A 25,474-nucleotide genomic window follows, 5' to 3' on the forward strand; every position below is an offset into this window, starting at 1 on the left:
AGTCTTCAGTGAATTCACTTTGTGATTTTGGGCAAGCTCCTTTCTACCTCTGAACCTGAGTCTCCTTATCCAAAAAGGAAGCAGTTTGGACCAGATGGTCTCAAAGGCATCTTTAGCTCAGCAGTTCTGTGAGTCTGTGGAACTAACTCCAAAGAGCAAAGTGGGAACCCTGAGAGCTCACTGGAGAGAACGGCTGCTTCTAGCTGGAAAAAAAAAAGACAAGGGAGGCTTTGGAGCACAGACATCTTTTAACCTGAACCTTAGAGAAGAAAGGATGAATAGAATTTTGTCAGGTGGGGATGGGATACAGGTAAAGAATATTCCAGCTCATTCTTATCAGAAGATGGATACTAAAAGATGAAGATAGGAAAAATTAGGGTATAGTAGAGACCCAGTAAGTCAAAGCAGCTGAAGTGTAGGCTATGTGAGAAAGAAGATTAATCATATAACTTGAGACCAAATCATGGAAACTTTGAATGCCAGTCAAAAAAAATTTAGCCTTTACTGAGTAATAGGAGTTGACTGACTAGATAGATAGTATAGATTAGCGCTATACTGAAGTGCTATAAGAACTATACATAGAGAATAAACTGGAGAAATAATGCATAGTGGAATTATGAAATTATGCATTAGTTCAAGAGATAAGAAAATAAGGCTTGATTTAGGGCAATGGCCATAGAATGAAAAGGAGGGCGTAGAAATAGGATGAACTAGGACTGGACAGTCACTAAAGTTAAGGGTGGTGAGAAAAAAGTGGAGGATGACATCAAATCTCTGAGCATGAAAAGCTAAGAAAAGAACACAAAAAGTATTCAAATCAGAAGTGGAAGCAGTTTTGCAGACCCGAAGGAATTCCATTTATAGCATGTTAAGTTTAAGGGAAATAGACCTAGGATATGGTTGAAAAATCAGAAGTTTAGGTAGAGATAATAATTAAAACAGAGTATGCATGAAATAGGTCAGAAGGCTCATGTAGAGAGAAATGCAAACTAAGAACAGAACCTAGGAAATACTTGCATCTGTAGAGTGGATTTATGGGGTCAGAGAAAGAAGAGTAAAGGAGAAGAAATCATAGAATCTCAAAGTTAAGCAAGATCTACAAGGAATAAAAAAGAATAAAGCATCATAGAAGCCAAGACAGGAAAAGATTTCATGGAGAAAAGAAGGGTGCATGAAGAAGAGTCAAGAGGTCCCAGTGTCTGGATGTATTCTGGAGGGAAAGGGCTGCTGTGGCTAGCCATCACTGTTAGTCCTAATTCTCATGGCTTTTCCTCCCAGCCACGTGCAGTGAGCAGGATCGCGTGGTCAGAGCATCGGAAGGGGAGCTGCACTTCCCAGAAAGCCCCTTCCTATATTATGAGAGCAAGCAGTGAGTAGCTCCCGCTTCCACCCCTGCCCCAAATCCTACCTCCAGTTTTTTTTTGTAACTTGTATAGCCGATTACTAATGTTGTGATCATTTCAGGTGGACAGCAAAGGGACTCAGCCATATGTATACATGTATCCATTCTTCCCCAAACTCCCTTCTCATCTAGGCTGCCACATAACATTGAACAGAGTTCTCTGTGCTTATACAGTAAGACCTTGTTGGTTATTCATTTTAAACATAGCAGTGTGTACATGTCCATCCCAAACTCCCTAACTATCCCTCTCCTCCATTCTCCCCCCACCACCCAGCAACCATAAGTTTGTTCTCTAAGTCTGTGAATCTGCTTTGTAAATAAGTTCATTTGTATCACTTCTTTTTAGATTCCACCAGGGATGTCATACAACATTCTTCTTCTCTGACTTCACTCAGTATGACAGTCTCTGGGTCCATCCATGTGGCTGCAAATGGCATTATTTCATTCTTTTCAATGGCTGAGTAATATTCCATCATAAATATGCACCGTATCTTCTTTATCCATTCCTTTGTCCCACCTCCAGTTTGACTCTGCCCCACTCATTGGACTGTGACAACCACTTTCTATCTGAAAATAACACCCTCTCAAATGTGTCTACCTGCAGACAGTGTGCATGGACCCTGTTGGTACCAGAGGGAATGCACGTGCTCCTCAGTTTTTCCCACTTTGATGCAGAGTCTTGTGACCATAATTACCTGTCGATATATTCTTCAGAAGACACACTTATTGGTGAGTGGATTTTCACATTGTCAAATGGACACAAGTGCTAGGAAGACTTAACGGGGCCTAGTTATAATATGTCTAGCCCCAAGGCATTTATAAACAGCACACTTCCTGTCTCCACTGTTGAGACTTAGAAATGATGGTGGAAAGGAACGAAATCTGAGCCTGTGTGAGGACTGGAAGGCCACAGTGCATTTCACTTACAGCCTTTGCTTCCCATGGAACCAGGCTTCCTAGACTCATTTGCCAGACCTAGAGCCTGTCGGGAGTAAAATGCAGAGCTACAGCTGTGCCTCTCAGGGCCTCTCGGGCAGAATGCTGCTCTCTTGAGCATGAAAATAACCTTTACCTGCCTCATCCAGCTCAGAAGGAAGATAGCAACAGATAACCACAAGTAGGAGACAAAAGTTACTTATGTAAGAAACAGAAATGGAGGCGCATTCCTGTGGTTCTAAACTGGAGATGATAATGGCCTGTCCCCACTTTTCCCCAGGAGACCTTTAACAATGTCTCAGGAGCAGTTTTTGGCTATCACAACCAGAGGGAATGTTGCAAAACAATTTTGCAGCCAGGGATACTGCAAAATATCCTACAATGTGCAGAACAGCCTGAACACACCGAACATTCCAGTTCAGAACATCAGTAGTGCCAAGGTTGAGAAGCTCTGGTTCAGACAATCCTGCACTATCATGAATGTTCAGGTCCCTATAAGTCTTTTAATGGGTGCTGTTTTCTAGGCTCTGAGCAAAGACTCTTCTTTCTTATGTTGCAGCGAAATTCTGTGGAGAGAGACTGGCTTCATCAGTTCTTGTTGGCTCCAGTGCTATAAGGCTGAGCTTCATCTCTGATAACACAGATTATGCCGTTGGGTTCAATCTCACCTATAAAGCTCTTAAACCAAACTTTCTTCCTGGTAAAACCGTTTACTCTTATCATACACTATGCTGACCTTTTGCAGAATTTGAGGCCACATAGGAATTAGATGATGGGAAGGGAGACCACCCAAGGCCCACTGAACTCCATAGCAAAGAAGAGCCCAAGGTCAGTGAGACACGGGGTACAGAGGCTCCTCATGCAGTCTTGCTAATGCATGCTTGGTGCCCACCCACATGAGCCAAGAGAGCTTGATGACTTCTCCAGAACCAGTGCATAGGCCTCCCCCTTCTTGATGACTCTGCCTGAAGAGTCAGTTCAGGTATCTCTCGTGGGGGACACAAGGGTGAGAACAAAGAGGTCCCCTCTGTCCATGGTGATGCCACTGATTGGACTGTCTCCTTTGTATTGCAGATTCTGGCTGCGACTCCTTAACAATCCTGTTTGAAGAAGGCCTCATACAGAGTCTTCACTATCCTGAAGACTACAGCGACATGGCCAGCTGCAATTGGGTCTTTCAAGCCCCCAAACATTACCTAGTTAAGGTACCCTTACTTGGCTGTGGATCTCCACAGAATCACTCACATGGACACCATGAGGGCGGAGGTTTTTATCTGATGCATTTGCTGCTGTATCCCTTGTACCTAGCACCTAGCACCTGGCACACAAATCTCTTGATAAATACCTTGATATCAGACCGGCATATTCTATCCTGCAGCTAGCCTCATTTGCCACTAGATGGCAACTGTGCGCTTTCACTTCAGTTCAGTTGCTCAGGCGTGTCCGACTCCCACCGCATAAACTGCAGCACAGCTGCTTCCTTGTCCATCACCAAATCTCAGAATTTACTCAATTCGTGTCCATCCATTCGGTGATGCCATCCAAACATCTAGTCCTCTGTCGTCCCCTTCTCCTCTTGCCTTCAATCTTTCCCAGCATCAGGGTCTTTCCAAATGAGTCAGTTCTTCACATCAGGTGGCCAAAGTATTGGAGTTTCAGCTTCAACAGCAGTCCTTCCAATGAATATTCGGGACTGATTTCTGTTAGGGTTAACTGGTTGGAACTCTTTGCAGTCCAAGGGACTCTCAAGGGTCTTCTCCAACACCAAATTGCAAAAAAATTCTTCAGCGCTCAACTTTCTTTATAGTTCAACTCTCACATCCATACCTTACTACCAGAAAAATCATAGCTTTGACTAGACAAATCTTTGTTTGCAAAGTAATGTCTCCCCTTTTAAATATGCTATCTAGTTTGGTCATAGCTTTTCTTCCAAGGAGCAAGCGTCTTTCAATTTCATGGCTGCAGTCACCATCTGCAGTGATTTTGGAGCCCCCAAAAATAGTTTGTCACTGTTTCCATTGTTTCCCCATCTATTTACCATGAAGTGATGGGACCAGGACGACAGAGAATGATATGGCTGGATGGCATCAGCGACTCTGTGGACATGAGTTTGAGTGAACTCCGGGAGTTGGTGATGGACAGGGAGGCCTGGCGTGCTGTGATTCATGGGGTCACAAAGAGTCGCAAAGAGTCAGACACAACTGAGCGACTGAACTGAACTGAACTGAACTGATGGGACCAGATGCCATGATCTTAGTTTTCTGAATGTTGAGCTTTAAGCCAACTTTTTCACTCTCCTCTTTCACTTTCATCAAGAGGCTCTTTAGTTCTTTACTTTCTGCCATAAGTGTGGTATCACCTGCATATCTGAGGTTACTGATATTTCTTGTGGCAATCTTGATTCCGGCTTGTGCTTCATCCAGTTCAGCATTTTTCCCATGATGTGTTTTGCAAAAAAGTTAAATAAGCAGGGTGACAATATATAGCCTTGATGTACTCCTTTCCCAATTTGGAAACAGTCTGTTGTTCCATGTCCAGTTCTAACTATTGCTTCTTGACCTGCATACAGATTTCTCAGGAGGCAGGTCAAGTGGTCTAGTATTGCCATCTCTTCAAGAAATTTCCAGTTTGTTGTGATCCACACAGTCAAAGACTTTGGCATAGTCAATAAAGCAGAAATAGATGTTTTTCTGGAACTTTCTTGCTTTTTCAATGAGCCAACAGATGTTGGCAATTTGATCTCTGGTTCCTCTGCCTTTTCTAAATCCAACTTGAACACCTGGAAGTTCATGGTTCAGGTACTGTTGAAGCCTGGCTTGGAGAATTTTGAGCATTACTTTGCAAGCATATGAGATGAGTGCAATTGTGTGGTAGTTTGAACATTCTTTGGCATTGCCTTTCTTTGGGATTGGAATGAAAACTGACCTTTTCCAGTCCTGTGGCAACTGCTGAGTTTTCCAAATTTGCTGGCATATTGAGTGCAGCACTTTCACAGCATCATCTTTTAGGATTTGAATTAGCTCACCTGGAATTCCATCATCTCCACTAGCTTTATTCAGAGTGATGCTTCCTAAGGCCCAGCTGACTTCACATTCCAGGATGTCTGGCTCTAGGTGAGTGATCATATCATCATGATTATCTGGGTCATAAGGATCTTTTTTGTATAGTTCTTCTGTGCATTCTTGCCACCTTTTCTTAATATCTTTTGCTTCTGTTAGGTCCATACCATTTCTGTTCTTTATTGTGCCATCTTTGCATGAAATGTTCCCTTGGTATCTCTAATTTTCTTGAAGAAATGTCTAGTCTTTCCCATTCTATTGTTTTCCTCGATTTCTTTGCATTGATCACTGAGAAAGGCTTTCTTATCTCTCCTTGCTATTCTTTGAAACTCTGCATTCAAATGGGTATATCTTTCCTTTTCTCCTTTGCCTTTCTCTTCTCTTCTTTTCACAGCTATTTATAAGGCCTCCTCAGACAACAATTTTGCCTTTTTTCCTTTTCTTTTTTTGGGGATGGTTTTGATCCCTGTCTACTGTACAATGTCACAAACCTCCATCCATAGTTCTTCAGGCACTCTATCAGATCTAATCCCTTGAATCTATTTGTCACTTCCACTGTATAATCATAAGGGATTTGATTTAGGTCATACCTGAATAGTCTAGTGGTTTTCCCCACTATCTTCAATTTAAGTCTGAATTTTGCAATAAGGAATTCATGATCTGAGCCACAGTCAGCTCCTGGTCTTGTTTTTGCTGACTGTCTAGAGCTTCTCCATCTTTGGCTGCAAAGAATATAATCAATCTGATTTTGGTATTGACCATCTGGTGATGTCCCTGGGTTGAGTCTTCTCTTGCATTTTTGGAAGAGGGTGTTTGCTATGATCAGTGTGTTCTCTTGGCAAAACACTGTTAGCCTTTGCCCTGCTTCATTTTGTACTCCAAGGCCAAATTTGCCTGTTATTCCAGGTGTTTCTTGACTTCCTACTTTTGCATTCCAGCCCCCTATAATTAGAAGGACATCTTTTTTGGGTGTTAGTTCTAGAAGGTCTTGTAGACCTTCATAGAACCATTCAACTTCAGCTTCTTCAGCATTACTGGTTGGGGCATAGGCTTGGATTACTGTGATATTGAATGGTTTGCCTTGGAAACAAACAGAGATCATTCTTTCATTTTTTGAGATCAGAGGCAACTGTGTTCTTTACTTTTTGCCATTTTGTCCATCTGTGCACTTGACTTTTTGTTGAAAAGCTGCCTTTACCTTTGTACCAGGTTAACTTGTTCTGTCAATGTCTAGTCCTTTCAAGAAATAAGCATTTCTTCCTTATTAATTAAACTCTTACCGAAACACGTCGTGGGACGTAGATAACAGAAGTGTGGTGCAGAACAGGCTCAGGGACTAGCACAGTGTGTAGCAGGAGGGGTGATAGAAGGCAAGGCTGAGACCAAAGTAAGGAGGGCCTTAAAGGTCGGGATACAGAACATATTCAGCCTTAGACTGCGGCGTTTCGGCCATCTGCATGCTTGTTCACTCAGCACTAGGGCGCTGTCTGCAGACATGCCTTCGGGGGGATGGTACTGCAGTCAGGGTAAGGTTGGAATGAAGCATTTACTTAGAACATTTTCTCTTTAATTATTGAAAGCAAGAAAGTATATGAAGGAGACAAAGTAGATTATAAAACAATGGGGAAGGAGCAAGGGTGAACAAGACCTCAAAGTTCTCATATATTTGAGGCCAAAAAAAAGATCTGACCTAGGAGAAGAACCAAACTGGTGCAGTGTCATGACAGTCCAGAGAAGAGATCTTTTAAAACAAAACCCAAAACAAACAAAAAGATATGGCCGATAGCTTGAATTTCCCTCACAAAGTTAGAATTTGAAGAGGACGCCTCCCTTCTTTGGCTTGCCTTCCTCTCCCTCCCTCCACAACCTCTTCTCTTGATAGATCTTGATCGCCTTCCCTCTTTTCTCTCTTCCTTCCACAGAGAAACCATTGTACAGCTCTGAAACCTTTTGTTCTTTTCAAACGTGCTTTCAAATGTTAACAAAGTAAAGAGAACTTTTTTAAAACATAAGGAGGACTGAGCACCTGTTATCCAGTGCCCACCTCAACCCCTCATAAAGAAGGTAGAATAATTGAGATGGATGATTGAAAGGAGGTGGAGGTGGTGGCATCTGAAAGGTCAAGTGAGGTCAGGTGTCAGGAGTAGATCGAGATCACACAGGTTTCAAATGTGAGAAGACACAGCAGAAGTAAGGCAAATGTAGCTGTGGTCTTCCTAAAAGTTCCTGAAACCCGAGCAGAGTCAGGCAGGCAGTTCAGGAAGAAGTGGGATTAAAGGAAGCTACGTAGTGACAGGGCTTCCCTCGTAGCTCAGTTGGTAAAGAATCTGCCTGCAATGCAGGAGACCCAGGTTTCATCCCTGGGTTGGAAAGATCCCCTGGAGGAGGGCATGGCAACCCAGTTCAGTATTCTTGCCTGGAGAATCCCCACGGACAGAGGAGCTTGGCAGGCTAGAGTCAGTGGGGTCACAAGAGTCAGACAGGACAGTGTCTAAACCACCACCACCACACAGTGACAGAGGACAAAAGATTAAGTATGAGTGTATTTCCCAAAAGAGGAGGAGACAAAATTTGGTTGAAAGTCTAAACATACAAGAGCTAGAAGTGACTCAAAAATGCCTGGGCAACCAAGGACGCTGAGTGCTGTGCATCAGTGAAAAGATGCACTCACACCCGGCCAGCGGCAGCATCCCCCTGCAGGACCCACTGGAGACAGTCGTCTGTAAGTTGGTGTGACAGGTCATGACTATGTGCAGACCATTTGACGCAAAGAGAAAAGAGTCTATTTTTATTATTCATCATAAGTTTTATTGCTCTGCATGTTCTGTTCACCAGCTTTGAACATTTTAAATTCTAAATTTTAAATATTATTGATATTAAACAAAATAGGTTTGTTGTTCTTGTTCAGTGGCTAAGTCATGTCCAACATTTTGCAGCCCCATGGACTGCAGCACAGCAGTCTTCCCTGTCCTTCACTGTCTCCCGGAGTTTGCTCAGGCTCATGTTCACTGAGTCAGTGATGCTATCTAACCATCTCAGCCTCTGCAACCCCCTCACTTTTAGAAATATTTTGGACTTTCTTTAAATTATTTATTATAGGGATTATAGATCCCCTGTGTGGGAAATTTCTGGTTTAAAAAAGATTTATGTAATTTTCCTTCTTTTTTAAAACTTCTTTCCATAAGACAGAATGGTCAGAGTAACTGAAAGTATCTGTTTCCAGAAAGAATTCCAGGAAGGATTTAAGAAATGTTTGAATGAATCCTATTTCTGACATTTCTTCTTGATCCCATGTCTTGTTGCCATGACTTATCATTTGGCTCCAGTTTTGTCCCAGACATACAGGCCTCTGTGTCTTTTGTTGAGTGTTTAGGATCCATTGAATCCCCATCACATGCATGTATAAAATCTAGACTGCTACCTCATCATTTCTATCTCCCACTGCTCCTCTCTTTAAACTCAATTGGTTAGGGATATCAGATTGCTTGAACATTGTTCTTTGAAGTTTCTTTGCTCCTCTAAGGAGGCAGCTCGGGAGCTCAAATATTTGCACATTTTCCCACCCTTATATTTGGCCCATAATCGGGTGCTTACATGTTTCGAGAGGTTTGGGAGCCTGTGGTTTAGCATCTTTTCCTAAGTAATATAACTCATTCACGAATGCCCCATTACCTCTCCCATCTTGCTCCAGAGCAAGCTGAACAACTGAAATTCTTCTGCTTGATCAAAATCAGTTAATGTATTCATATTGTTAATTCTGAATGTAATGTGGAGCTTTCTCAGCTTTCATTTCAGGACCTAAAAATAGAAGAAAATGGAGACTGCACTTCCGACTACGTGAGCGTGCACAGAGATGTCGAAAGGAAGAAAGAAATAGGTTTGTGCAGGGGCTCTGTATCCACCCAGAGGGAGGGAGATGGGAGGGAGGCTCAAAAGGGAGGGGTACATGCATACCTGCGGCTGACTCATGTTGAGGTTCGACACAAAACAACAAAATTCTATAAAACAATTATCCTTCAATTAAAAAATAAATGAATTTTAAAAAACAAAGAAATAGGTTTGTGTTCCCTGGGAGCCTTGGCTTCCCTAGTTTGCATCTGGATCTGGTCCTTCTTGGGAATCCTTTTAGGGAATCCCTGCATCACCTCCATCCTTCCCTGGCTCTCATCACCTCTCCTCCTTCTCCCCAGTTGTGGGGGGAGGCAGGGAGCGAGGGTGGGGAGAGATTCCGGGAAAATCAAAGAACCGTTTGATTAGAAAAGGTGGAAGACCCACATAGCCTAGGGGTCGGAGGGGAAAGTGCCGTTGAAATAAGCCTGAGGCTGGAATCAGTTCTCTTAGTGGCATTCCCAGTGGGAGTATTTGGGAGATAAACAGAATTGAAATGTTAGCAGGGTTACATATGTAGTACAAAGAAGCAGTCTGCCTTTTCCATTTTTGAAAATGAATTGTGACATCCACCAGAAAAGTTTATTTCTTAACAGCTACCTGAAGGACAATCTTTTTTCTTCTGTCCACTGCCATGGCTATTTGCTGGGCCCTTGATCCTGTCGTGCCTGGGCTGGGCTTGAACCAGCTCGGCTGTGTGGCTTTGTTGTCCCCACCCCTGTGGTGAGCATCACCAGGATAATGTCCATCAGCTTCCAGTCCAATGAGAACGCGACCTTCAGAGGCTTCCAGGCTACAGTTTCCTTCATTCATGAAACAGGTAAGAGGACTGAGGTACCAACTCCGAGTCTCATCCTCCTGATGTGGTAAATAGAGCAATCTTTAGAGCTCAGCGTGGGTACAGTCAACTCTTTATTCACTGAATCTGTGAACCCTGAACCACTGCTCCTGGGGTAACGCGGAGGAGCTAGGTTCCTATCAGCCTCTGGTTTTATTTGTATTTCTGTTTCATGTCACCTTATTTAATATACATTGTTGATTCATTAACACTGAACTCACTCACAGCCAATACCGCTGTAACTTGTGCCTGAACAAAGTTTATCCATCACATGTATTTTCTCTGTAAGGCACAACCCAGCCTTTTTGCACTTAGGAACACTAGATGGCACTGGAGCACTATGTTTAGGGCCATTTCAACCACCAAAAAAAGCACAAAAATGCAGAGACGTGTACCAGTGAGTATCACAGAGTGAAGTAAGTCAAAAAGAGAAAAACCAATATCATACATTAATGCATATAAGTGGGGTCTAGAGAATGGTACAGGTGATCTTATTTGCAAAGCAGAAACAGCGACATAGATGGAAAAAACAAACGTAAGAACACCAAGAGGGGAAGGGGGATGGGGTGGGGTGAATTGGGAGACGGGGATTGACATATACACACTATTAATACTGTGTATAAACTAGATAACTAATTGAGAACCTACTGTATAGCACAGGGAACTCTACTCAGTGCTCTGTGATGACATAAACGGAAAGGAAATCCAAAAAAGAAATAAATATGTGTCCAGTTCAGATCAGTCGATCAGTCGTGTCCGACTCTTTGTGACCCCATGAACCACAACACCAGGCCTCCCTGTCCATCACCAACTCCCGGAGTTCACTCAAACTCATGTCCATTGAATCTGTGATGCCATCCAACCATCTCATCCTCTGTCGTCCACTTCCTCTCCCGCCTTCAATCTTTCCCAACATCAGGGTCTTTTCCAGTGAGTCAGCTCTTCAAATCAGGTGGCCAAAGTATTGGAGTTTCAACTTCAACATCAGTCCTTCCAAAGAATATTCAGGACTGATTTCCTTTAAGATAGACTGGTTGGTACTGGCATAAAGACAGAAATATAGATCAATGGAACAAAATAGAAAGCCCAGAGATAAACCCACGCTCCTATGGACACCTTATCTTCGACAAAGGAGGCAAGAATATAAAATGGAGAAAAGACAGTCTCTTTAACAAGTGGTGCTGGGAAAACTGGTCAGCCACTTGTAAAAGAATGAAACTAGAACACTTCCTTACACCATACACCAAAATAAACTCAAAATGGATTAAAGATCTAAATGTAAGACCAGAAACTATAAAACTCCTAGAGGAGAACGTAGGCAAAACACTCTCCGACATAAATCACAGCAGGATCCTCCAAGACCCACCTCCCAGAATATTGGAAATAAAAGCAAAAATAAACAAATGGGACCTAATTAAAATCAAAAGCTTCTGCACAGCAAAGGAAACTCTAAGCAAGGTGAAAAGACAACCTTCAGAATGGGAGACAATAATAGCAAATGAAGCAACGGATAAAGGATTAATCTCCAAATTATACAAGCAGCTCCTGCAGCTTAATTCCAGAAAACTAAGTGACCCAATCAAAAAATGGGCCAAAGAACTAAACAGACATTTCTCCAAAGAAGACATAAAGATGGCTAATAAACACATGAAAAAATGCTCAACATCCCTCATCATCAGAGAAATGCAAATCAAAACCACAATGAGATACCATTTCACACCAGTCAGAATGGCTGCTATCCAAAAGTCTACATGCAATAAGTGCTGGAGAGGGTGTGGAGAGAAGGGAACCCTCTTACACTGTTGGTGGGAATGCAAACTAGTACAGCCACTATGGAGAACAGTGTGGAGATTCCTCAGAAAACTGGAAATAGAACTGCCATATGATCCAGCGATCGCACTCCTGGGCATACACACCGAGGAAACCAGAATTGAAAGAGACACATGTACTCCAACGTTCATTGCAGCACTGTTTATAATAGCCAGGACATGGAAGCAACCTAGATGTCCATCTGCAGATGAATGGATAAGAAAGCTTTGGTACATATACACAATGGAGTATTTCTCAGCCATCAAAAAGAATGCATTTGAATCAGTTTTAATGAGGTAGATGAAATTGGAGCCAATTATACAGAGTGAAGTAAGCCAGAAAGAAGAACATCAATACCGTATATTAACGCATATATATGGAATTTAGAAAAATGGTAACCTGAACCCTGTATAAGAGACTGCAAAAGAGACATAGGCATTTAGAACAGTCTTTGGGACTCTGTGGGAGAGGGTGAAGGTGGAATGATTGGAGAGAATGGAATTGTAGCATGTATATTATCATAAGTGACCAGTCCAGGTTCAACGCATAAATTTTCCTCTGTTCATTTCTTTGCATTTGTGCTTTTTTAATAAAATTCTTTTTTAGAAATAAAAAATAAATAAATAAATAAAAATAAATAAATAAAATGAAGATAATACTAATAAAAAAAAAAAAAGATAGACTGGTTGGATCTCCTTGCAGTCCAAGGGACTCTCAAGAGTCTTCTCCAACACCACAGTTGAAAAGCATCAATTCTTCGGCAATCAGCTTTCTTTATAGTCCAACTCTCACATGTATGTGTGTGTCTATATATTATAGATAGATATAGATAGCTGATTCATTTTGCTGTACAGCAGAAACTAGTACAACATTGTAAAGCAACTATAATGCAATAAAAATTCATTTAAAAATAAGGAAAACATTTTTAAAAAGTAAAGAATTAAGGTGATAAAAACAGCAGCATGCCGGAAAAGGAAAAAATAAAAGTACAAAAAGCAAGACAAAACAGAAAGTGGTGCTAGCAGACCAATGAAAGGACACTTGTTTGCAGTGTGAGAGCTGAAAGAAGACAACAGAGTGTGGCCGAGACCTCAGCCAGGACACATGCTTCCAGTAACTCAAATTCTTCATGCTCTGCACATGTCCATGAATGACTGTGAAAGTGCCAGGAGGACTGGCTTTGAATTAACAAATAAATGTTAGCAAGTAGGTGGATTTGAAAATTCAGAAGCCACAGAGAATGAAGATCAACTGTATGTCTGAATGTTGGCCTTTCCTTACCAGATGTGTGATCTAAGTGTCCGCTAAGATTCATCCTCCTCAGTCTTATTATGGGCGGGTAATAAACACATGGTAAGATAATGAGGAAATCCTTTTGTAATCTCTCCAGCAAGGATTTTTTATTCATGCATGTATAAATACCTTTACAAAGGAACGGTAGAATCTCATTATCTAATCTGTAATAGTGTGAGATAGTATAGCACAGTAATTAGGAACTATTAAGACCATGAGCTCTGGATTTAGACTGGCTGGGTTCAAATCTTGGCTCAGCCATTTAGTAGCTGAATGACTTTGGAAAACTTTCTTAATCTTTCCGTGCCTCAGTTTTTTCATTTGTAAATTAGTGGTAATTGTTTTTCATAAGATTATTGTAAGGCTTAATTGAAATTATTACACATGCAAAGTATTTAGCACTTTGCCTGGTACATAGCAATCTTTATTTATTAAGACTCAGATTTAAAGGACAGGAGTGCTTCTTTTCCCACCGAAATAACAGGTTCTTATTACTTTGAGCTATACATGTATATGTGTGTACATATATATCTATTCAAGTGCTATAATCTTGACTTAAGAATGTTCTTGCTTTTGGTATAGGTGTCAAGTTCATCACTAAGCTAGGTGGAACTAAACTGAAGCCAGCCACACATCTTGCTAACAGTGGGTACCATTGGTATCTAAGTAGAATATAATTAGAGATAAGGCAAAAGGGAGGGAAAAAAACAAGACAGTAAATAGGCAGGTAGGTAACCAAGGAAGGCAGTGCCTTCATGAGTTGCATAATCATCAGGCCAAGGCAGCTATATTGGGGTTGCTCCTCTTGGTCTCTATAACTGGTGTTCCTTATCTTTTCAAGTATGAGTACATGGTGATTTCCTGAAACAACTCTGAGGCTCTTCACGGTGCTTGGCCCCCAGGTTCAGATTCATTAGTCTATACTTGGTAACTGTTTGACATTTGTTCTCAAGTTTCAGCTTAAGGAGAGTAAGTTTAGGCCTATGGAGATCAATGCAACTACAACTTATTTACAGAAGAAATGCTAAGTTGTAGGCTGGAACTTAAACTTGAGACATAAAAATAACCACAAGTAGAATAGTCAAAAAATAAATTAAGCTTTAAGAGTAGTTAGTAGAGGATAGTCGGAGAAGGCAATGGCAAGCCACTCCAGTACTCTTGCCTGGAGAATCCCATGGATGGAGGAGCCTGGTGGGCTGCAGTCCTTGGGGTCGCTAGGGGTCGGACACGACTGAGCGACTTCACTTTCACTTTTCACTTTCCACTTTCACACATTGGAGAAGGAAATGGCAACCCACTCCAGTGTTCTTGCCTGGAAAATCCCAGGGACGGGGGAGCCTGGTGGGCTTCTGTCTATGGGGTCACACAGAGTCGGACACGACTGAAGTGACTTAGCAGCAGCAGTAGCAGCAAGAATGTAGTAAGGATTAAATCAGACAAGATATAGTTGGTCAGGAGCCAGGGTATGTGACACATGAGGGAGGCTCGGAGACATGAAGTATTGTCATCAACCCCTGGACCCTAGACACCGGAAGATTCAGCTTCCTTCCAAGCTCTCTCACCCACGAGCACTCTGTCCAAATCCTAGAAAGCTAGTTATTGGCTTCTCAAGTTGTTCATTCTTTTTAAGCAAAAAATACCTGCTTATAGCAAACCCAGGTTATAGTTAAAACACTCCACTTTCCAGTTCAAACACCCATAGAATCCAACTGATGAGATGCCCCAGAATTCTAACAATAATAATTTTCTGATAAATCCTAAACACTGACCTTGTTTGCATGACCTGAGCAATTGTATTATGCTTTATACCCAGATTTTAACATCTCTGGATTAGAGAATGAATCCGTGTTTCTGGAGACATGGAATGTACCACCTGAAGAATCCAATGATTCTGGTAAGCTGTTTTGAAGAAAATGACCATGAGAAGCACGTGCAGTTTATTAGTCCAGGGTTCAACCAAGAACCCCAAAAGATAATATTGGAATTCTAATGTCCAGTATCTAAGGACACGTTTTGTGACCTAATTTGGAGACAGTGTGTTTACAGAGGCAATCAAGTTAAAATGATATCATTAATGTGGGCCCTAATCCATATGACCGATGTCCTTATAAAAGGGGAAATTTGGAGAGAGAGAGATGAGTATATGGAGAACGCCACGTGGACCTGAAGGCAGAGACTGGAGTGATGCATCTTTTACGAACCAAAGGATGCTGAAGATGGCCAGCAAAACACTAGAAGCTAGAGGAGAGGCCTGGAGCAGGGTGTCCATCATTATCGTCTTCATCCTCAGAAGGACTCAACCTTCCCACACCTTCATCTCAGACCTCTAGGCTTCAGAACTGTGATGCAATAAATTTTTGTCTAAGTCACCCTGTCTGTGATATTTTATTACGGTAGATCTAGCAAGCTAATTCGCCAGGAACTGGCTTACAGGATTTGGGGGCTGACTAAGCAAGTTTATCTATAAGGCAGGCAGTCAGAAAAGGAAGATCACAGGACACTGGAATTTCACAGATACGGCCTGAGAACATTCTCTACAAGCTGAGTTTCTTCTCTCTTCTGGGAAGGTTTCTGTGTTAAGGCCTTTCCAACTAATGATGTCAGGTCCACTCAGACAATCCAAGACAGTCTTCCTTACCTAAAGTCAACTGATTAGGGACTTTAATTACATCTGCAAAATCCTTTCATAGCAACATCTAGACTAATGTTTTATTGAATAACTGGAGGCTGTAGCCTGGCCAAGTTGCCACATCAAAAAAGCCATCATATAGAACTGGATGGGATGTAGCCACTGTCCCTTTGCTCAAAGCAGCACTGAAATACTTTCAGTCACAGAATCAAACTCCAATTCAAGTGATTCATTCAGTAGGGTTGGGTAAATAGTTTGCCAGATCTGATCTGACTTACAAGATCCATCTGCTGGAAACAAAGTGAGTGAACAGCTATGTCTGTATGCAGGTAAGCATTGAGAAGCTGGGCTTTCTCTTTTGTTTGTTTCCTCTGTAACATCACTGTCATCCACGTGTGACATCCAGGTCCCTGTGGGAAACGTGGTTAGGGGGCAGTAGAGGCTGAGGGTAAGGGAACTTTCAGATTGCCATTTTGATACTTTGTCAAAAGAAATGGCACCTTATTTTTAACTAAAATTTTTTAAATTTTATATATTATCTGACACATGGATCACAGAAAAACAGAGTGTGGTGGGTGGGTATTCCTTTTAATGAGGAGGGATAGAAGCAGTTTGAATTTTCTGGGGTTGTTTGTTTTTGTTTTTGTTTTTTTTTGGTGTTGTTGTTTTTGGCTTCTTGGATGGCATGAGTCATAGAAACCTCGGGTGGAACCTTTTTGTGGTGTGTCCGCAGTGGTTCCTGCTCTTGGCCACCAGGGGGAGATATATTCAACAAAGTCTTCTCTCAGCCTGAACTACACAGGGTATCTGCCAAGGAGTCTCATTACTACTCTCGACTAGATTTTATTCATCATTTTATCCCCAGCACCTATCAAATAAATAAATATTTGATGAATAAAAGTAAATAATCCACAAATAGATCCTTCTTTAAAAGCCCACTAAGAGAGACTTTCCTGGTTCCCTCTCACTGAACTCCCACCTACTTTTGGGGGTTTCTTCCCTTATACAAATACACAAAAGCTTACAAAGGATAAGATAAAGAGTTTACATGTGTCCTGTTTTAAATAGCACACCTAAACTGGATTGCATAAGTCATCCAATAAGCTATTTTGTCTTTCACTTTTATTTTGAAAATTTTCAAATCTACAGAACAGATGGAAGAATAATACAATGAACTCCTATATATATTCCTCAACTGTTGACATTCTGTCACGTTGTCTTGATACGGTGTCCTGATTTGGTGTCCTCTTTGGATAAATCTCTGTACCAGAGCCCAGGGCGTGGCAGAGATGGGTACAGAGAACTAAATAGGTACTAACCTAGATATCTTAAAGGGATTAATATCCTAATAATGAAAGTTACATGTACAGAGAGAGAGTACGTGTGCGCTCATTCATATCCAACTCTTTGCAACCCCATGAACTGTAGTCCACCAGGCTCCTCTGTCCATGGAATTTTCCAGCAAGCACACTGGAGTGGGTTGCAATTTCCTACACCAGGGAATACAGTAGACTTATGTAAGACTAAAAGCATTCAAAACTAACAGATGGTGATAGATGTCAGGATAGCAGTTATGCTTTGGAGGCATAGTGAATGGGCTGGACTCCTGAAATGTCTTTAGAGATTCTAATGGTCTAAATCTTGATCTGGGTTCCAGCTGTACTTCTTAGGAATTCATTTAAAGTGTTTTATTACTTGAGTATTTTTCTGTGAGGATGTTACTTTAATAAAGTTGACAAAGTGAAAGAAAGTGAAGTCGCACAGTCGTGTCCAACTCTTTGCGACCCCATGGTCCTACCAGGCTCCTCCGTCTATGGGATTTTTCCAGGCAAGAGTACTAGAGTGAGTTGCCATAAAGTTGACAACAAATGGGGAAATGTGCACCAAAAACCACAATACAAGAAAAGCCTGAATACCAGAAAATACAAGAAATAACTTCTGAGATGATTAGGACACTGCTATTTGACTGGGGCTGTTTGACAAAGGAAAATAGAATGTCAACTTTATTCCATATACTGTGGGGAACACTTGGATGGTTGTAATCAGGGGAGTGATGCAATCAAAACAAGCACTCTTCAATGGTTAATTTGGGAGTGAGAGGACAGGGAAAGATTAACCCCAGGGAGAGTAGTCCAGGTGAGCAATGTTGAAGATCCAAGCCCAAAGACAAAATATGGATTCAAGATATATTGTGAATATAGGATCTAAAGTGTTTGGAGACTTGATAAGTGGTACCAAAAAAAAGGTCAAGAGTGAGCTTGATATTTTACTCTTGGGTAAAACACCGTTTCTAGTTATATATAAATTACATATATATGTGTTTTTGTGTGTATGTGTGTGTTTGTATATATATATATAATTTCTAGAATTCAATAAGCATTTTTCCAGGTATTCATTATTCATTATTTCCAGGTATCATTAGAGTTCCCAGTCCAAAGGAGATGCTCAGACCTGGATTTGATGGTGAGGAGGTTTCATGGGTAGCTGTGTCTCGTTGGCCCCCTTCCAGATGGGCTTTGCAGAGCCACTGTCTCTCCCCCTTTCCAGGTCCCTTCCCAGCCAGATTGTGGGAGGCAGGAGGCCATGGTCAGTTCTTGGCAGTCGAAGGTCAGTGTGCAGATTGCCACCAAGCATTGCTGGGAAGACCAGGAAGTCACCCTTGCTCATTGCTTCACCAATACATAAGTACACCTGGGGAATGGAGCATAAGGGAAGCTCATGGTTTAACTTGATTGATCGTTAATTTTTCAGCTACTATCTCTGACCTCCACTAGGGTCTGCTGCTGCTTCCCCATTCACCACCATCACAGGCAATCTGCTTCCCCAGCAGAACTTGAGTTCCCAAGTGCTTGGGAAATTTCTGCCCCTTCACACTATTTCACACTAAAATATGCTTCTAGTATATTTTAACTAAACCGGAGGCTGGTTGTTGGAGATATATTTTATTATATCTCTCTTCCTAAGATCTTTAAATCAGAAATGAATATTGAATTTTGTGAAATATTTTTAGCATCTATTGTAATGACTAAGTGATCCTCTCCTTTGACTTATTTGTATATTAAATCTATGTTAATAGATTTCCTAAGGGCTTCCCTGGTGGCTCAGATGGTAAGGAGCTGGCCTGCAAAGCAGGAAACTTGGGTTTGATCCCTGGATCGGGAAGTTCTCCTGGAGAAGGAAATGGCAACCCACTCCAGTATTCTTGCCTAGAGAATCCCATGGATGGAGGATCCTGGCAGACTTAACATTCCTACAGTTTTGAATCCCACTTGGACGTGACACATTGATCTTTCAATGTACTGTTGGGCTCTGTTACTAATGTTTCATTCAGATTTTTGCATCAACATTCATAATAGAAATTGACTTACAGTGGAGGTTCTCAAAATATGGTCTGGAGACTGATGGGGATATCCAAGATCCTTTTAGGGGGTCTACAAGGTCAAAATGCTTTTCACAGTAATTGCTGTTCAGTTACTAAGTTGTGTTCAACTCTTTACCACTCTATGAACTGCAGCATGCCAGGCTTCCCTGTAATTCACTGTCTCCTGGAGTTTGCTCAAACTTATTACTCCACTGCGTCAGTAATGCCATCCAACCATCTCAGCCTCTGTCACCCTCTTCTCCTCATGCCCTCAATCTTCCCCAGCATTCCCTGGTGGCTCAGATGGTAAATAATCCGCCTGCAATGCAGGAGATCCGTGTTCAGTCCCTGGGTTGGGAAGATCCCCTGGAGAAGGAAATGGCTATCCACTTCAGTATTTTGCCTGGAGAATTCCATGGACAGAGGAGCCTGGCAGGCTACAGTCCATGGCCTTACAAAGAGTCAGACATGACCGAGGACCTAATACTTTCATAGTAATGTTTAAACATATTATCCTCTTTCACTCCCATTCTCTCAGGAGTATGTCATAGAGTTTTCTAGAGACTACATAATGTGTGATATCTCAACAGACTGCATGTAAAAAGCAGATAGGAAATTCCATCTGTCTTCTGTTTAGCAAGACATTAAACAGTTTTGAAGAAATGGGAAACAATGCCAGTTTAATGTAAAATCTTTTTGTTTTGGAAGATTTGGTTATATGAATACATGTTATTTACATTAATACTGAATAGTTCTATTGTGGTTACCTTAAAAAAGGCATAATCTAAACAATTTCTGCTTTAATTTCTAGCATGTTAATTATTGATAAATATTACTTTCATAAACAAAAGCTCTTTAGGATTTTCAGTGATATTTTTCAAAGTGTAAAGGTGACCTGAGACTAAAAAGTTTGAGAACCACTGGCTATAGTTTTCTATCATCTGCCTTTGTCAGACTTTGGTGTCACCATTCTTCGTGAAAAGAACTGGAGAACACTCCTTTATTTTAACTGAGGTATAATCGACATGTAACATATTAGTTTCAGGTGTGCAATATAATGGTTTGATATTTGTATTTTTGCAAAATGGTCTCTGCAGTAAGTGTAGTCAATTTCCACCACCCCACATAGTTAACAATTGTTTTTCCTTGTGATGAAAACTTTAAAGATCTACTCTTTTAGCAACTTTCTCTTAGAGTGTTCCTTCTTGCTCTATGCTTTGCATAAACTTACAACTGGAGAATAATAAATAATGATGTCATATGATTAAGTATACTAGCCTTCTACTCCTTGAAGATGTTAACAGTAACTTTCTCAATTTCTTTCCTGGTTACTAGCTTTTAGGTTTAAAATTTTCACCTTCACTCAATTTTGATCATTTATCATCTCCTAGTAACAGCTATCGGAGAAGGCAATGGCAAGCCACTCCAGTACTATTGCCTAGAAAATCCCATGGATGGAGGAGCCTGGTAGGCTGCAGTCCATGGGGTCGCTAAGGGTCGGACACGACTGAGCGACTTCACTTTCACTTTTCACTTTCACACATTGGAGAAGGAAATGGCAACCCACTCCAGTGTTCTTGCCTGGAGAATCCCAGGGACGGGGGAGCCTGGTGGGCTTCCGTCTATGGGGTCACACAGAGTCGGACACGACTGAAGTGACTTAGCAGCAGCAGTAACAGCTGTAATACTCAGATTTTCCTACTAATTGCTTTGTGTTATACAAAATATTTCCCCATAACACCTTGTGATATTTTCTACTTTCCCAATTTTGGATATTTTCAAAATCTTTTTAAAAAAATTAGACTAGTATCTTGTCATTTTATAGAAATTTTATTTTTATTTCAGAAAACTGTTAGTTTGGTAATGAACCTATTTCCTCTGGCTGCATCCTCTTGAGTCTCTTCAGCTGACCCAGACAGGCAGGCTAACCGGGGCCTTGAGACTGTGACTCGGAGTTATTTCCTGCAGATGGTGGACATGCATAGCTATAACCCATTAGAATGAAGCTGCACGTCTTGATTATGTTCCTGTTAGAGCTCTTAACTCATCAAGTGATGTCAAACAGACTGCTTCATGTGCCTGGGCCCTAGGATCATCTATATACATAGAAAAGAGAGCAATCTCTGTTGCCTTTATTGCAGTGGTCAAGATGGTGGCCTTGCTTTCCCTCTGATTCTAGGGCTCCTTGGAGAGCCAACTCCTAACCCCAGATTTTTTTAATATGTATGTATTTATTTCATTGTCTTGGGCCTTAGTTGTGGCACGTGAACTCAGTTGTGGCATGTGAGATCTAGTTCCTTGACCAGGGAGTAAACTCAGGCCCCTTGAATTGGAAGCATGGTTTCTGAGCCATTGAACCACCAGGGAAGTCCCCATAATCCCATATTTTCTTAGTAAGGCCATATCTGTGATTCTTTTATTATTATTTTAATTGGAGGATAATTGCTTTACAATATTGTGATGGTTTTTGCCACACATCAACGTGAGTCAGCCACGGGTATACTTGTGTCCCCCCATTCTGAACCCCCTTCCCACCTCCCTCTCCACCTTATCCCTCTGGGTTGTCCCAGAGCATTGGCTTTGGGTTCCCTGCTTCATGTATCGAACTTGCACTGGTCATCTATTTTACATGAAAATATGGAATGCTTCGCAAACTTGTGTGTCAGCCTTGCACAGAAGCCATGCTAATCTTCTCTGTTTCATTCCAGCTTTAGTATATGTGCTGCTGAAGCAAGCACCATATCTGTGATTTCTTTTCTTCTCACTTTCTAGTTACCTGGGTGGTGAAAGCAAGCATCCAAGATTTGGCCAATGGCTCCCCTCAGGTAAGAGACCTTGGAGCCTCCCTTCTCTCCAGCCTGCCTGGCCACCAGCATCACTGTGACTGCCGCAGCCCCACAGATCATGGGCCTCCCACAGCATTGACCAGAGGTTGGTCATTCATAGATGTTTCTGGCACAGAGTACAGGATTTGGGCTGAGTCTTCCTTCTCTTTATAAAGAGAGAAACAGGATTTAAGAGCCAATTCCAAGTTTGTCCATTGTGTCTAGCTTCACAGTCGAGGCCCTCTTCCTCTCCTGGGAACCCTCTACTGCCCACAGGCCAGCTTTCGTTTGTTTCCTGCCCAGCAAGACTGTAGAACAAGCTATAGTCATTTAGGAATCCCTCCCTGACGCCCTTGTCTGCCTGGAGCCATGCGGGCACTTACAAGGGGCAGTCTGACACCATCCCACATGGTGACCAGGTCCCCTCACTTCACGCTGTTTCCTCTTCAAGGGGAATTCAAGCACTCAAGCTCCATGAGCCTCCCTTCTCCCATGGGTTTATTTAACACTCCTTTTGTCTTATTAGAAAAGGTCTGTCACATAACTCACAAGCTACTCTGCCTCCTGCAGCACTCCTATGGACTACAACTTGGCACCACCGCAGCTGGTAGACTTGCTTCACTTGAATCACCACCTTCTTCCAGCCTGAGTGCCTGTGAGAGGCAATGGGCAGCTGCTTCCAGGGTGGGGGCACAGCCACAGGATGGGGGCCCCCATCCAGGTCTGCAATCGGCCTCATACGAGTGTCCCAGGAAACTTCCATCCCCACATCCCTTTACAGACTCCTGACTTGCACACCTGCTCTCAGCATTTCTCACACTGCCCCTGATATGTTAACAGGTGAGAACCCTTACCCTGTGTTCACGAAAAGAAACTGAGGCTTATAAAGTTGAAGTGACAGAGTCAGACAACTGCAGAGACAGAGCCTGCACTAGACTCAGCTCAAGCCCAGTCATCCTTGCACAGCCCGGCTTTGGGACTAATTCCACACTGCTCTGGTGCTATGCCACCCTTTCTACCCCACAATTGATCCCTTGTTCATTCATTATTTGCCATGGTCACGTGCGAGTCTTCATTGAGTGCCATCTTTTTGCCAGACTCTCAGGCTCTGGGGATGCAAAAGCAAATAACCTGTGATTTCTAGCATAGGGTTCACAAAGGGTGTGCAACTGTCCTCAGTTCAAGGTGACAAACACTGTGACATATGTGAGAACTGTGTTCAGAGGGAACAAAGAGAAGGGAGTGACTTCCTAGAACTATCAGGGAAGGTTTAACTAAGGATTAGACACTTATGCTGGGTCTTAAAAGAATCAGAAGATATTTAGGGAAACACAAGGGAAGGCTTTCCATTCAGAGGGACTGGCATGAACAAGGGATCAGAAAGGTTGTGCAGAGGGAGTCAGGGCAAAGGGGGCAGTCCTATGAATCTGGTGCTTTGACAGGGGGAATTGAGTGGAGATTACCTTAAATTGTGGTGTTGGAGAAGACTCTTGAGAGTCCCTTATACTGCAAGGAGATCCAACCAGTCCATTCTAAAGGAGATCAATCCTAGATGTTCATTGGAGGGACTGATGCTAAAGCTGAAACTGCAATACTTTGGCCTCCTCATGCGACGAGTTGACTCACTGGAAAAGACTCTGATGCTGGGAAATGTTGGGGGTGGGAGGAGAAGGGGACGACCGAGAATGAGATGGCTGGATGGCATCACCGACTCTGTGGACATGAGTTTGAGTGAACTCCGGGAGTTGGTGATGGACAGGGAGGCCTGGTGTGCTGTGATTCATGGGGTCGCGGAGAGTCGGACACGCCTGAGCGACTGAACTGAACTGAACTACCTTAAATTACAGCCTGAGTTCCGGTTGTAAAGGGTCTTACGTTGGTGCTAAAACTGTTAGACTCTTATCTTGTAGTGAAGAGATGGGAACTATTGCCCTTCTAGCATGGGGGGTGGAGGGGTGGAGGGGGAAGACCTGTACTAAAGAAAAACTACTCTGACAGTAGAGAAGATGCATAGATGTAAGAGCCCAAATAAAATATGCTGAGGACTACAGGGTGACAAAAAGGAAAAAGTAGTTTCGAAAACCATCGTGTCCACAGATTTAATAAGATTTGATGACCAATAATGCTTAAAATGGAGGAAAGAAAAAGTCACACACATACTCAAATAACTTCCAGGAACCTGACTCAAGTGACTGTGTAGATAAAAGCTAACCATAATAGTTTTTACCACTATGCCACCCAGGAAGCTCAAACCACAATAATAGTTGGCATTTATTCCTTACTCTGGGCCAAACCCTTTATGTGCATATAATCCTCTCAGTAAACCTGAGAAATTGGTGCTCTTCTTAACCCTAATTTTACAGATGAAGAGACCGGAGCTCAGTGATCAATTTCTTTGCTCCCTATTAGGGATTCCAAGCCAGGACTGTCTGAAATCAGAACTTGGTGCTCCTAACCACTATATTATACTGCCTCTGCATGTACTCTTGGCCCAAAAAAGAAATATCATAGCAGAAGCAGATGTGGGGAGGGTGTGAGGGGTACAGATGAATTAAGTTTGTATCAGGTAACTTTAGAGATACTTGCAGGATGTCCAGCTACAGATGTCTAGGGATTCGGAAAACAGCCAGGGGTGATGTGATTTGAGAGGTAGCAGATATGGGTGAGGGTGAGGGTTGCAGTCTTGGAACAGGCTATTTTCAGAGGAAAAGGAGCAAAGGGAGAGAGGAGAAGCTGAGGAAAGGCTGAAGGAGTGAGCAGAAGGGGAGGGGGAGAAGCAGGACAGAGCATGGAAGCTGGGGAGACAGCTTAGGTTTCAAGAAGAAGGATGGTCAGTAACGTAAAATGCTGGACAAAACCTAGTCCTGTAAGAATGGGGAAAGAGGTCTTTTGATTTGGCCATTGGCAGCTTGTGGGTAATCTCAGTAAGTTAAGATTCCATCGTCTGATGGCTCAAGAAGGAGAATAAACAGGAGCTGACAAAGAAGCCACAAGAGAGATAGACTTCCCTTTCTGAAGAATGGTCTCCAAGTACAGTGGCTAGTCTCTGGGCTGCTGATGCTCCTGGCTTCAGGATTCATGGATATAGACTAATACACTAGCATGATCCTAATAGCCACTTATTTCTCAGCCTCAGTCTTTGAAGGGACTGTATTAAAATCATGTAGTAGGCCCTCTTTCTTATTCTCACAGCCATCACTTCTTATCAATGTTTCGGGTAATATAATTTTCTTTGACAGCTTGCCAAGAAACATCACACATCTTTTAATTCACACAGTAGAATTCTCTTTCCCTTTGTCTTTACAAATAAAATGCCCAAATATCCCCTAAAAATATATTCTGCCATTTTTTTCTAGACATTAATTGACCTTAACAAAGAGAATTCTTGCCTTCAAGGTGGAGAGAAGTCCAGCAAGGTACTGCAGCTTAGCATT

At 42.1% G+C, this 25,474-nt stretch overlaps 1 protein-coding gene and 1 non-coding gene across 2 annotated transcripts in view; one reads left to right on the plus strand and one right to left on the minus strand.

The window, feature by feature from the left end:
- Positions 1-22,518, plus strand: part of OVCH2 (ovochymase 2) — a 33,491-nt gene extending 10,973 nt beyond the window's left edge. The window contains exons 9-17 of the mRNA XM_088843378.1: positions 1,279-1,369; positions 2,007-2,131; positions 2,898-3,038; positions 3,413-3,543; positions 9,181-9,274; positions 9,974-10,105; positions 15,039-15,119; positions 21,988-22,040; positions 22,492-22,518. Coding sequence (XP_088699504.1) covers positions 1,279-1,369; positions 2,007-2,131; positions 2,898-3,038; positions 3,413-3,543; positions 9,181-9,274; positions 9,974-10,105; positions 15,039-15,119; positions 21,988-22,040; positions 22,492-22,518 — 875 coding nt within the window. The remainder of the gene's footprint in view (positions 1-1,278; positions 1,370-2,006; positions 2,132-2,897; positions 3,039-3,412; positions 3,544-9,180; positions 9,275-9,973; positions 10,106-15,038; positions 15,120-21,987; positions 22,041-22,491) is intronic.
- Positions 21,847-21,953, minus strand: LOC129554954 (U6 spliceosomal RNA). Its single transcript, XR_008685677.1, has one exon. It is a non-coding gene; the product is annotated as a U6 spliceosomal RNA (small nuclear RNA).
- Positions 22,519-25,474: the final 2,956 nt, after the last annotated feature.

This window comes from Moschus berezovskii, chromosome 14 (assembly GCF_049115385.1).
Source record: "Moschus berezovskii isolate FMDL1 chromosome 14, NW_MosBer_1.0, whole genome shotgun sequence".
NCBI classification, from domain to species: Eukaryota; Metazoa; Chordata; class Mammalia; order Artiodactyla; family Moschidae; genus Moschus; species Moschus berezovskii.